At 43.6% G+C, this 13,605-nt stretch overlaps 3 protein-coding genes across 3 annotated transcripts; 1 reads left to right on the plus strand and 2 right to left on the minus strand.

The window, feature by feature from the left end:
* Window positions 1-256: 256 nt before the first annotated feature.
* LOC139564857 (FAD-dependent oxidoreductase domain-containing protein 2-like) lies at window positions 257-5,688 on the minus strand. The gene is made up of 7 exons (XM_071384696.1): window positions 5,683-5,688; window positions 3,762-4,048; window positions 3,417-3,583; window positions 3,058-3,223; window positions 2,473-2,699; window positions 2,088-2,258; window positions 257-1,811 (listed from the first exon to the last, which is right to left on the minus strand). Exons 1-7 carry the CDS (start codon window positions 5,686-5,688, stop codon window positions 1,579-1,581), a joined length of 1,257 nt encoding a protein of 418 aa, XP_071240797.1. The 3' UTR covers window positions 257-1,578.
* Window positions 5,416-8,265, plus strand: LOC139565340 (heme oxygenase-like). Its single transcript, XM_071385571.1, has 7 exons — window positions 5,416-5,578; window positions 5,685-5,736; window positions 5,930-6,041; window positions 6,216-6,431; window positions 6,526-6,798; window positions 7,778-7,826; window positions 7,914-8,265. The coding sequence occupies exons 2-7, from the start codon at window positions 5,687-5,689 to the stop codon at window positions 8,027-8,029; spliced, it is 816 nt and encodes a 271-aa protein (XP_071241672.1). The 5' UTR covers window positions 5,416-5,578; window positions 5,685-5,686; the 3' UTR covers window positions 8,030-8,265.
* Window positions 8,258-13,271, minus strand: LOC139565336 (DNA replication licensing factor mcm5-like). The gene is made up of 14 exons (XM_071385563.1): window positions 12,964-13,271; window positions 12,517-12,643; window positions 12,184-12,312; window positions 11,871-12,043; window positions 11,581-11,736; window positions 11,282-11,451; window positions 11,013-11,184; window positions 10,801-10,912; window positions 10,197-10,340; window positions 9,865-10,107; window positions 9,628-9,740; window positions 9,341-9,469; window positions 8,974-9,244; window positions 8,258-8,783 (listed from the first exon to the last, which is right to left on the minus strand). Exons 1-14 carry the CDS (start codon window positions 13,131-13,133, stop codon window positions 8,682-8,684), a joined length of 2,211 nt encoding a protein of 736 aa, XP_071241664.1. The 5' UTR covers window positions 13,134-13,271; the 3' UTR covers window positions 8,258-8,681.
* Window positions 13,272-13,605: the final 334 nt, after the last annotated feature.

The raw sequence follows: 13,605 nt of genomic DNA on the forward strand, positions 1-13,605 counted from the left end.
TAAGCAAATGAGCAAGCAGGACATGCGGGATGTGTGCTGCAGTATTCAATATCCGGTTAGTTCTATGTGAGCTCCTTGGGATAATAACCTTAACCCTTACCCTAACCATTATGCGTTTCAACTTCAATAAAATCATGGATGCTGTTACACTCAAGAAATCTTGAAAACAGATACAATTTAGAGTGAAGAAATTCAAGAAATATTATTTGCCCATAACCGTGTACGCTGTATAATACTACAAAAACATGGAAACATCTGAGCATTATGTTCTCTCTCTTTAATGTCTTACATCTGTTGCAACAGAAAATAAAGTAAGCAGATAAATAACAGCAGTAGGCCTACACAAATAGTATTAAAAAATAAATAATGCATAATTCATAGATCACAATGTAATTAAAACCCAACATCACCCATACTGTTTGTATACACATTCAAATCTAAAGTTCCATCATATAAACCATGCCACAATTTAGTGTAATATATAAATATGATTTAAGGAATAATATGGGATGAGCAATCAACTCTCAAGAGGAATCAGAATGGTTGTTCAACCAAAATATTTGGAATATACAGTCAAAGTTTGGACACACCTACTCATTCAACGGTTTTTCTTTATTTTTACTATTTTCTACATTGTACAATAATAGTGAAGACATCAAGACTATGAAATAACACATATGGAGTCATGTAGTAACCAAAAGTGTTACAAATATAAAAATATATTTTTGATTCTTCAAAGTAGCCACCCTTTGCCTTGATGACAGCTTTGCACACTCTGGGCATTCTCTCAACCAGCTTCATGAGGTAGTCACCTGGAATGCTTTTCCAACAGTTTAGAAGGAGTTCCCACATATTCTGAGCACTTGTTGGCTGCTTTTCCTTCACTCTGCGGTCCAACTCATCCCAAACCATCTCAATTGGGTTGAGGTCGGCTGATTGTCGAGGTCAGGTCATCTTTTGCAGCACTCCATCACTCTCCTTCTTGGTCAAATAGCCCTTACACAGCATGGAGGTGTGTTTTTGGTCATTGCCCTGTTGAAAAACAAATGATAGTCCCACTAAGTGCAAACCATATGGGGTGGCGTATCGCTGCAGAATGCTGTAGTAGCCATGCTGGTTAAGTGTGCCTTGAATTCAAAATAAATCACTGACAGTGTCACCAGCAAAGCACCCCCACACCATCATACCTCCTCCTCCATGCTTCATGGTGGGAACCACACATGCAGAGATCATCCGTTCACCTACTCTGCGTCTCACAAAGACACGGCAGTTGGAACTAAAACTCTCCAATTTGGACTCAACTGTGGGAAGCATTGGAGTCAACATGGGCCAACATCCCTGTGGAACACTTTCGACACCTTATAGAGTCCATGCCCCGACAAATTGAGGCTGTTCTGAGGGCAAAAGAGGGAGTGGGAGGGGGAGTGGGAGTGCAACTCAATATTAGGAAGGTGTTCTTAATGTTTTGTAGACTCTGTATATACTGTATATATTCATGGACATTATAATGGGAGGTAGAGAATGTCTTGGGACATCAAAACTGTCATAGGCTTAGTTTTGGGATCCTTGGGTAAACAATCAGAAGTCAAGGTTTATTGCAGAGGACACTGAGGTTCCAGCTCGTGTAAGGTAATCAGGGAACGATGGGTCTGTGTCTGGGGATGCAGAGTCCTGTCCTCCAGGCATTAGCCCAGCATCATGGGCATGCTGCCACAGCTGACTATTCCTAACAACCCCATGCTTCCTCAGGTATCCCTGACGACAAAACAGGGGTGGCTTTTGATTGGTAAGGGAAAAGCGAAAACATGACTCTGTGGGGAAAAGAAACAAGTTCAGTTTTACACATTGTAAAACAGTAATCAAGTAATAAAATGTCTCATTAACTGAGTGGGCAGAACCGTAATAAAACAGTAATAACACAGATCCTGTATGAAAGTATGTCACAAGTGAACAAACAAATCGTGTGTGATATGAGAAGATGAGTAGGAGGTACTGTATATGGAAATATAAAGGACATATCCTAAGGGCATATTTACCCTAGTATAATAAGGTGTTGTAATGAGGGATCAGTTGAGGACATGCTCTACCTGCATAGAAGGCCCTGAGGTCAGTGTGGAGACAGTGTTCCAGGAAGCGCCGCAGTGGCTGGCTGTGGGAGATGGGCCCATCCCACTCAGTCAAGAAGTCCTCGATCATGTGATGCACTGCCTTGGGCCGTGGCAGTGGCCAGCCAACAGGACGGTGTCTCATGTCCCTCTCTGTTTAGGATGGCAGACAAATGAGAGAATAACATGTATTTGTTTTTACATACATACGTAGGTTTGAGTGCTGACGTCATACCACAAAGATGCCTTGTACTATACACAGACATACTCTTCATTTGAAAGTCATTACTTCACTTAGTCTTCAACACAATCATAAGGTCAAACTGTTTTGTACTCTTCATAAGGTTTCTAACATTCTCACACTCACCAGTGGGAAGTTTGTCGTAGTAGTATAGAACAGGGTGGAGGAAGTTGGACCTCCAGGCACGGGTCCACTCTGACTCTGCCCTGCCAGGGCCCAGTGAGTCTGTGCGGTTCAGCCCGTACTGTAGAACCAGAACCAGCAGCCCATGCTTGGAGAGCTGGTGGCCAGACAGAGAAGAGAACTGGGGCAGGGCCTGGAGGGGAAACTCCTCCAGGTACTCACAGTGAGAGCTGAAAGGAAAGGAGAAGATTATTCAAAGTTAAACTGGTTCAGAAATGGATTAATTTAGGCTGCGTTTACACAGGCATCCCAATTCTGACCTTTTTTACACTAATTGGTATTTTTACCAATCACATCTGATCTTTTCACATCAGATCGTTTTCAGAGCTGCTCAGATTGGTCAAAATACAGATTGGTAAAAAAAAATATCTGAATTTGGCTGCCTGTGTAAACACAGCCTTAGTGAACATAAATCGGGATATCTATAGGCAATCAATCAATGTGAGATTCATTGGTAGAGAAAGGTAAATTACCATGAGGGACAATTATCATGAAGAAAAATGTGCACAGTGTTTCAGCACTACTTACCCTCTTAGTAAAATGATGTCTCCAAGTACCCCAAACATTTGGTATGGTCCGGAGGCCTCATTGACCCTCCTCAACAGCCAGGACTGCAGCTGACTGATTGACAGTTTGATTGCTGGCCAGGAGTTGCTATGGTAACGCAGCTCAAGGACTCTATGTACAGCACGCACTAGGGTGGAACACATAACAAAGTTAAAACACTAAATAGTCAAAAAACAAACACATTTTGTCTATAAAAACATTATTTTATAGACAAATTTGTAACTTCAAAGTCCCCCTCCCCCTTTACAGGCAGTTACTAACTATACAGAAGTCAGATTTACTCTTGTCTACGTTGTAATACCAGCAGTTTGAATGATTACCTGTGTATCGGAAGCCATGGATGAACCCCCCTGCAGAAGAGCGATAGTCTCTTGAGTGGGCAGCCGTCCCCAGAACAAAAAGGTCTGGGGTTCCCCGCCCCTCGTACCAGGCTGTCACCCCTGGCAACCGCCCCCTGGCACCCTCACTGCTTGGTGGGCGGGCCGAGCTGGAGAGATTAACGGTATCATTAGAACAGACTGACATTATCTGACTGAAACAGCCTGGCTTTGCCAATGAAAATGATAAAACAGAAGATCCACCACTTCCACAGAAAACAATAACTTTAACAAAACTCTTTTCGCATTATGTAAAGACATGCCACTGTAAAATTATCATTTACATACCCATCAAAGATGCTGAAGTTGAACCGGAACCCCAGGCAGCGGATCACACGATCATATGGCTGGCGGAGAGAGAAGTTGTCATTGTGGTACACAGGCAGGTTTGTCGCGGTGACCTTTGAACTGTTCCTCCCACCCGAACTGTCCAGTAACTCAGATAGAGTAAGGAACAACTTGCCACGCTTTTCCTTCCCACTGGATCTGCACTTCTTCTTTCTGCCTGGATACGACACTACAGCATACCTCAGTATTCTGACCAATAAACGCTGCTCTATTCTGGACAATAAGAGCTAGTGTGAAAAATAGAGGGCGTGATAAAACTTAAAGTGATGGACAAGAAATGTTCCACACTTTTAATACAAAAGTGTCATGTAGCCAAAGTAACACATTTGACCTTCTTTATTACTTTCTTTATTACAGTGTTATAAACTTTGTAATGTTGCAATTTTTTAGATAATTGTAGTAGTTTGATAATGTTTTGGTGAAATACATACTAATCATTATAAAATGTTAATTAAGTGAAACATAGCATGGATATTATTATAATATCATAAACACAATGAACTATTCATAAAATTCTCATGCCTAGAAATTGCTCTTATTTTTGCCTTCTACAACTGCAACATACACTTCTGTTGAGTCATGGTATCCCCCTTCTCTATTTTGTTGAAACCTGTTGAATCAGGTTATCTATAGATTGGTAATAGATCAATAGATGTATAATAGACAAATGTAAGGTAAATCATACTAATTGAATGTTGAGGACAAGAGTTTACAATGTAATCCCCTGAAATTAATTTTGACCTGCAGTTAGTCATTTGTGGCTGAAACTTTGTACCAACACAAAGTTCAATGAACACAATGGGAGAGAGAATAGGATTAAATTGGATTAATTTAACCAGTGAGTCCTACCTGTAGTTAAGTCAGCATATTGAATCACTCTTGTTATTCTGATTTATCTTCAGAAAATTAAAAGGTACATACACTGAGAGCACAAAACATTAGAAACATGACATTCCAGGTGAAAGCTATGATCGCTTATTGATATTACCTGTTAAATCCACTTCAATCGGTGTAGATGAAGGGGAGGAGACAGGTTAAAGAATGATTTTCAAGCCTTGAGACAATTGAGACATAGATTGTTTATGTACGCCATCAAAGTGCCTTTGAACGGGGTATGGTAGTAGGTGCCATGCGCACCTGTTTGAGTGTGTCAAGAACTGCAACACTGCTGGGTTTTTCACACTCAACAGTTTCCTGTGTGTTTCAAGAATGGTCCTCCACCCAAAGGACATCCAGCCAACTTGACACGACTATGGAAAGCATTGGAATCAACATGGGCCAGCATCCCTGTGGAACGCTTTCAACACCTTGTAGAATTGAGTCTGTTCTGAGGGCAAAAGGGAGTGCAACTCAATATTAGGAAGGTGTTCCTAATATTTTGAACTCTCAGTGTTTATAACTTTGTTCTCGCCTGTAGTCAACATACTCTCCCTCAATAGCAGAAGGAACACATTCACTACCTGTGGTTCATGTGACTCTGTGTTTAATGATTTCTACCATCCCATCTGCTCACTCATGCTCTCCCCTCACTGGTAAATCTGCCCTGTCATGTTAAGCTTCAGCATAAGGGAAATGAGTCAACACTCTCACTTCCCATTTGATTTAGCTGACAAACATTGGGAGAGAAGGCGAGGGAGTCAAATATAAAGACAGGGGCACAGGTCAAAGAGGACAAGCAACTCTAAACTCGTTTGAGAAGGAGGCAGCTTTTGTTTACCAGCTGTATAACAAGACATCATCAAGGAAATACCCCACAGGTAAATTATCAACTCTTTCACTGACTTGTTTTTTAATAAACTGTAACAGTTGTTCACATTTGGGTAATAATGTTATAACCACCATATAAAAAATTCTGGATTACAGACATGGAGACAGTCAACTCGGCATGGAAAGATGATATGCAGAACCCTGGCAGGTACAGTAATTTTGTAACGAATGGTCGATATGTTAACTAGATTATTGTATTTCAGACCAGGTCAGTGCTGATATATGGTAAAGTAAAGGTATTGAACATACAGAACACAATTACTAACTGCAAACTCTGTGCTCACATTTACTGTACTCTGGTAAATCAGGATGTCCTCCTAATGTTCTCCATCTCTCCTCAGTGATTTGTCAGAACAGATAAAAGCAGCGACTAAAGAGATCCATGTCAGGGCAGAAAACACCCAACTGATGCTGAGCTATCAGAAGGGACAGATAACTCTTCCGCAGTACAAGGTGAGAAAAGCCAATCTGAGAGTGAATTAAAAACCACTTGCCAAAATAATTTATAGTGGTTTTCATAATATGAACTACCTAGAATGCCTTTTCTTACACTTCCTACATAGTCATGGAAAATGAGCACTCACTGTGTACTAAGTATTAATCTGTAACCCCTCTTTTCCATGGCAGCTTCTTCTGTGTTCCCTCTACGAGATCTACAAAGCACTGGAAGAGGAGATGGACAGAAATGCTTCCCACCCAGGTGTTGCACCGATATACTTCCCCCAGGAACTGGCCCGACTGGAGACACTAGAGAGAGATCTGGAACACTTCTTTGGACAGGAGTGGCGAAAGAGAGTCATCATTCCTGCTGCAACACACAGATATACACAGAGACTTCACAAGGTACATGCTATAGATATACCAACATGCAGGGTAGGCACACTATCTTAATTGTGTACCTGCTTAGTAATAACAATTTATTTGTCTCCCTCTCCAGATTGGTGAAGGCAATCCTAAATTGCTGGTGGCCCACGCCTACACCCGTTACCTAGGTGACCTGTCAGGGGGACAAATTTTGGGGAAGATTACCCAGAAGTCAATCGGGTTAAGCAGCGGAGAGGGACTGTCGTTTTTCTCCTTCCCCGGAGTGTCAAGCCCTAACCGCTTCAAGCAGCTGTACAGGAGCAGAATGAACAGCATCGAGCTGACCAAGGATGAGAGGGAGGTGGTGCTTGAGGAGGCTATCATGGCCTTCGAACTCAACATCCAGGTGAGTGAAAGGGAAGACGGAGGAAGGGTGGAAGCAAACTGGGTAAGAATATAGGTTATGGGAACTAATACAGTAATGAAAAGTCACTATGAAAAGTTATACAGCTGTACCATTGAGAGCATCTTGACTGGCTGCATCACTGCTTGGTATGGCAATAGCACCGCCCTCGATCGCATGGCGCTACAGAAGTTGGTGCGGACAACCCAGTACGTCACTGAGGCCGAGTTCCCTGCCATTCAGGACCTCTATATCAGGCAGTGTGAAAGGAGGGCCTGGAAAATCGTTAGACTCCAGCCACCCAAGTCATATACCGTTCTCTCTGCTTCTGCACTGCAAGCGGTACCGGTGCATCAAGTCTGACACCAACAGGCTCCTGAACAGCTTCTAACCCCAAGCCATAAGACTGCTAAATAGCTAACTACATAGCTAACAAAATGGCTACACAGACTGAGTTGACCCTTATATTTTATTTTTGCAGTCTGTATGCACACTCACTGACACTAACATAGACACAAACACTCACTCCATAATTTGCTCACACACAAATAATATGCACATACATTTATACTGACTACACACACTGCTGCTACTCTGTTTATCATATATACCTACACATTTCTACCGATATCACTCCAGCATCCATGCACATTTTAAATATGGTTCTGGAACTGACTGATCCTGTATATAGTATGCTTTCTCGTGTTCTTTTTTTTTCTCGTGTTTTGTTCTACTTTATTTTTAGTATTACATTCTTATTTATTACTGCATTGTTGGGTTTAGAGCTTACAAGAAAGGCATTTCACTGTACTTGTGCATGTGACATTAAAAGTAGCTAAACATAACTGTGCAGAGGAAGTGAAACTGGGAAGGTCAAGTCAACGATGCAGTGTAAACGGGTTACTGGGTGCCATTGCCATAGCATATTGCTGATTGTGTACGTCTTGTTCAATGAAGACATCCTGTGTTATTTCTCGTACAGGTCTTCAATGATCTACAGAAAATGTTGAGTGTCACAGAGGACGCTTATGGTAAGTACAAGCTCATATGCTGATTGGAAATGGGATCTTTCACCTTCCTTGTGTGTTATAAAAAAAGGTATTATTTTGCTTTTGCAGGGGACCAAGTAAAGGCCAAGACGCCAGCTCTCATCCCTTCTTTGTCCATCAAGCAGGTGTCACTGGGTATTTGTGTTGCTTTAGCAACAGTCGGGATGGGTATCTATGTGTTCTAAAGCCTTGAAATAAGTCCTTAAATATGTATATATGTAGTTGACCTAATCACTTCACTAATCATGACCACCTAAGGGTGTGTGCACTTACAGCACTTTGTCATGACTGTACTTTTTTAAATGCATAAGGCAATCTTAAAATGAAAATTGACATGCTGTATTAATTGCAATTCTGTGTACATAGTATGTTTCATTAAAGATTATGCACACCATTTCAACATAAGAAATGTCTAAATAAAGAAGTTTGCTATTTATTTTCAATACAAAATACCTTACACAATTAATGATTTAACATTAACAATCTTAAAGGCATTCTCTTGTCAATTTTCTTACCCCAAACAATTCAACACAGTTAATCCAAATTGCCTCCATAACATCATTTGTTTAACTAAAAAGAATAGACACCAAAATACTTATGAGAGCAATAGAAGAGCAAATAACTGTTGGCTTAACTTGGCAAAGCAACACATGAAAAGGTAGACATCAGTGGCTCTGTAGGCGGACCATGGCCTAGGATGGAGTAGACGTATCGACGTGACTTCATGAAGATGTCCACTGGCTTGTGAGGAAGTGAATTGAGGAGACGCCTGTCCCTTCTACTATTTACAAAGCCCATCGTGACTTAATCTTTGTGCGTATGCATCTTTTTGAGAGACTACTTGACTCTGTAGAGCACCTTCCTCTGCATGCGGTGCTGCAGCTCTCCCCTCCTCATCATCAGGTGAAGGACCTTGTAGATGGCCTGCTCTGGATACTTCTGTATATGGGAGAGGGTAGAGAGATTCTGGTCAGTGGACAGATAAACAGGCTACAGGGCAACACGTAGGCCAACTGAGGACAGCACTGAATCATATAGACAAATGCCAAACATTCCAATGCCCAAAGTACTTTAATGTAATTGACCAAGTGGTACCGTCTTCTGTTCAAAGTAGACTAGTGTAACTGACCTGCTTGGTGAAGTCCTGGACGATGCTGTGCTCGGACACCTGGGAGCCAATGGCAAAGCGTCTCTTCAGCTGCTTCTCAACACGGGAAATCATCTCCTGGTCCTCCTGAGTGGTGAAGCCCTCCACACCAGAGAGGCTGCCGGACAGCGCAGCATCCAGTGTGGACACCTGGAAGAGCCGCAGGGCCTCGTCCACCTCCTCCTCTCCAGCCACAGCCTGCAGCTTCATCTTGGCCAGGGACTCAGAGATGCGCACCACCGCCTCCAGCTGCCTGCAGGGGACCACGGAGTACAAAGCATTATGACACTGAAGATGGACAGTATCCTGACTGGTAATGATGTTGGCAGGTGAAGTATCATATAGGTACCTGACAGTGATGGGGATGGAGGCTCTCCTGTCGCTCTCCCTCTCATGTTCCCTCGCTCCACTCCTCATCACCACATATCTGTTCTTCAGCTTTTCAGCTGCAGCCGCAGAGAGACGTGGGCCGCATTTCCTGTCAGGGCACATTTGACCGCTACAAACCAAATCCCTCCACGTGTACATACTAGTGTCTAGTATTGTTTCTCTGCAAGTAGAGTGCATGAACTCAATCTAAACAGAATCTAACCTACACAGAATAAATCTGCTGAAATAAAGGAGTTCAAGACTCACGTTCTGGCATAGGCAATGTACTTCTTCAGTGTGGCCAGTGTGATCTCTCCCTCCACACCCTCAGTCTGAGTATGAGCACTGAGATGGACGTTCATCACGTGGCGGGCCAGAGTCTGAGAGAGAAAAGAAGGTCAATAGTGTTAACACTGTGCTAGCCTGGGCCGTGTTCAGTATCCCTGTGCATAAACCTTCCCACACACAAACAAACCCAGAACAGACTAAAGTGTGTTCCCTCACCATGTCTCTCTGATGGTCGTGGATGTCCTTGATGATAAAGATCATGTCAAAACGGGACAAGATGGTAGGCATAAAGTCAATGTTGTCCTCTCCCTTGGTGTCGTCCCAACGGCCAAACACAGAGTTCGCAGCGGCCAGCACCGAGCAGCGGGAGTTCAGGGTGGTGGTGATGCCAGCCTTGGCAATGGAGATGGTCTGTTGCTCCATGGCTTCATGGATGGCTACTCGGTCATCCTCTCTCATCTGAGAGGAAGGAGAGATACGGTTAAGAGTCTGCAAACAAACTAATCAAGTATTCAGCAATTGATGTTCTTCTGTCCATGTTTCCATACCTTGTCAAACTCATCGATGCACACCACCCCACCATCAGCCAGCACCATGGCTCCTCCCTCCATGATGAAGCCACGGGTGACGGGGTCCCTCAGGACAGAGGCCGTCAGACCAGCAGCACTGCTGCCTTTACCTGAGGTATACACCTGACAGAGGAAGAGAGAGAGGGAAGATACAGGTTAGCGCTTTCGATAGGGGTCACTAGCATGCTGATTAATTGTCAGCAAATGACACTTCTGGAATCCATCTTTGTAATTCTGGTTTAAATCTATGTTGAGGGAGTGTCATGATTGCTCCTTGTGAAGACTTACAGAAAACGTTTGACCTCTTGCCAACAAAGGGTATATAACAAAGTTGAGATAAACTTTTGTTATTGACCAAATACTTATTTTCCACCATAATTTGCAAATAAATTCATTAAAAATCCTACAATGTGATTTTCTGGATTTTCTTTTCTCATTTTGTCTGTCATAGTTGCAGTGTACCTATGATGAAAATTACAGGCCTCTCTCATCTTTTTAAGTGGGAGAACTTGCACAATTGGTGGCTGACTAAATACTTTTTTGCTCCACTGTACCTATATTCATTCATCAAGCCCATCCTTACCCCAATGGGAGAGCACCTCTCCACAAACTTGAGCAGCTGGGACTTAGCAGTACCGGGGTCTCCCAGCATTAGCAAGTTGATGTCTCCTCTACGGGTCAGCCCGTCAGGCAGCCTGAGACAGGAAAGGTCATTATACATACACACTGGAGAGAAATGTACACGCATCAAATCTAGTCGAATTCTACATGCCATTTCCAATGGTTATGACTCACCTCTTCCTGGAGCCGCCAAACAGCAGGCAGGCAATGGCCTTTTTCAGGTCATCACTGCCGTAGATGGAAGGAGCGAGGGAACGGGCGAGGGAGCCGTAGACGTCGGGGGAGGAGGCCAACGCTCTCAGCTCCTCCTCTTCCTGAGGGGAGACTGACCCTGTGGCCCCGCGACCTGAGAGACAAAGATAGCATTATATCTATAGTACTATCCCACATAGGACATAATGTTGGATAAGTAATCTAACCTCTAGTAGCCTTATCGTGCCTACCTGCTCCCTCTGTGTCCTGCTGAATGCCCACCACACGGAGGTAGGAGGAGCGGATGCCCACACCTGCACTTTTATCTCTGCCCTTGCCCTTAGCTTGGGCCACCTTCTTGATGGAGTAGATCCCCATGATGGTCACTCTGTTCCCAGGGACCACACGGTCACACAGGTACCTGAGGGGAGGCAGAACATGAGCTGTAATGTACTTGTCGGTCTCACTTTGCACTCTGTGTATATTGGGCATGTGTTAATTGTATTTAATTGAGAATATTGAGGCACACAGACGATGCTGTGTGTGTTACCTGTCACAGTAGAGCTGCAGGTGGCGGGGCATCTCTCCGTGTGGCACAGCATCTGGAGACTCCTGCAGACGGAGGGTCTGGAAGTCCACACAGACACAGCGGTCTGGAATGATGAAGTAGGGATCTATAGGACACCTCACCCTGCCTGCCTGCTCACTGAGAGAGAGATGTTTAAGAATGAAATCACACACAATGATAAAGCAGATGATTTCACACACACACAATGACTTATTGCGTTTTTTCATGCACTGGAGTGTACACAAACACTAAACTCAGAGGGTTGCACTCACGTGTTGCACTTTCGGGGAAGAGCGTAGCCCTGCAGGCCTGGGGGCATTGAGATGTTACTGATGACGGAACGACAGCCACGACACTGCAAACACACCCTGGTGGCCTTGGCCCTCACAGCCGTGGCAGAGATGACGATCCCAGGGACCTTCACCAGCCTGGACACCTGCTCCGACTACCAGAGAGAAAGAGATGGAGAGTTCAGAGTCATGGCATGTTACATGGATGGAAAATTCAGGGAACCTTTCATGCCACCTTCTACATGAGCCAACTGAAAGGTGAAAGGCCCAGTATTGCATCCTCAGAGTCTCTTACCTTGAGGTTGCGAATGGAGGCAGGATGGGCATCACTCTTCAGCATGACCTGGATTTCCTGCACTGTCTCCTCTCCCAGGGGCCTGGGGCGGGTCACCTCGTCAGCCACCTCCTGGGCAGCCTCCTCCAGCTGTCAATCATAATGCCAGGGCTCAGTTTAAAGGGATAATGTTCAGATATAATTATTTGCCAAATAGAATATAAGATTAGCATGATAAGATCAGCAACAGAAAATATAGGAATCCATCAAATACATTAATTATTCAGCCTGCAATTGCTCCAATTAAAACTCCTCAAATTATTTGTCTGTTATTAGTCTATTCAATCGTCTCACCAGCGGCAGGTTCTCAGAGGGCACCTTGTACAGGCAGTCTGACAGGTCCTCGTCAAAGCTGGCCAGGTCTTCCATCTCCACCTCCACCCAGTACTCCCCCAGGGTGTAGTGTCTCTTAAGAGCATCTCTACACAGCAGAAAATGTCAACAATACAACATGAACAATAAGATATAAATAGCTCAATAAAACAGAATGCGAACATAATCATAGGGCAAACAAAAACGAAATACAAACTCAATCACAGGACGTTGAAGAGTCAAACTTGATTCCTTCAAGACCATTGTGGTGATCAGTGTTAGTTAGTTAGCTAACGTTACAGTAACTGGCTAACTAACTGTTAGCTAACTGGCTAGCTAACTTAACGTTGGGCATCTGTAGAACATCACACCAACAGGCGGTAGCCATCGACAATGACTTCGTGGCACTTAATACAATCTCGATCTTACCTGTATTTATAGGTGAAACCGGTGCGATCCGTCCCAACTCTGAACTGCCGAAGAAATTCACGGAATCGTTTCTTGATCTGGCTCCGTTTCACTCCACCTTCATCCCCGGGTCCATCTCCACCGCCGAAGCTGTCACTGTAATAAACTCCAGGGTCGTCGAAACCAGACATAATTCACCGATTATATCTACAAAGTGCTGAAAATTATATGTATTATCCTAAAAGCAACAGTTTTGGTGATCTTCTGTGGACAATGGATTCCACGCTGACTCTTTCGCGGCAAATAAAAATCGTCACTTTCCCGCGAAGTCGAACAGTGACGCTTTGCCATTGGTAGATATGATCGACGAGTGATAATGATTGGCTGAATACATTGCAGGAGGCGTGTCCTGATTGTAGGAAGGTGGGCTTGCAAGAGTTTGTGGCGGGAAAAGAAGGATTTCTTTTTAAATATCAAAAAGAAATATGACTAAGCCAGGTACATTACATTGTGGTGGCGTTACAACAAACTGGAACAACAACCCTGTTCGTTGTGTTTACAAAGTTACTGTTGATGCAAGCACACGTGTATTGCTCTAAATAAAAACAAGACTTTAATATATCTTCTAGCTTACCCAGTATTACAACCATATCCTGCTAGCTC

The sequence above is a fragment of the Salvelinus alpinus genome, chromosome 36 (genome assembly GCF_045679555.1).
Source record: "Salvelinus alpinus chromosome 36, SLU_Salpinus.1, whole genome shotgun sequence".
Lineage (NCBI taxonomy): Eukaryota > Metazoa > Chordata > Actinopteri > Salmoniformes > Salmonidae > Salvelinus > Salvelinus alpinus.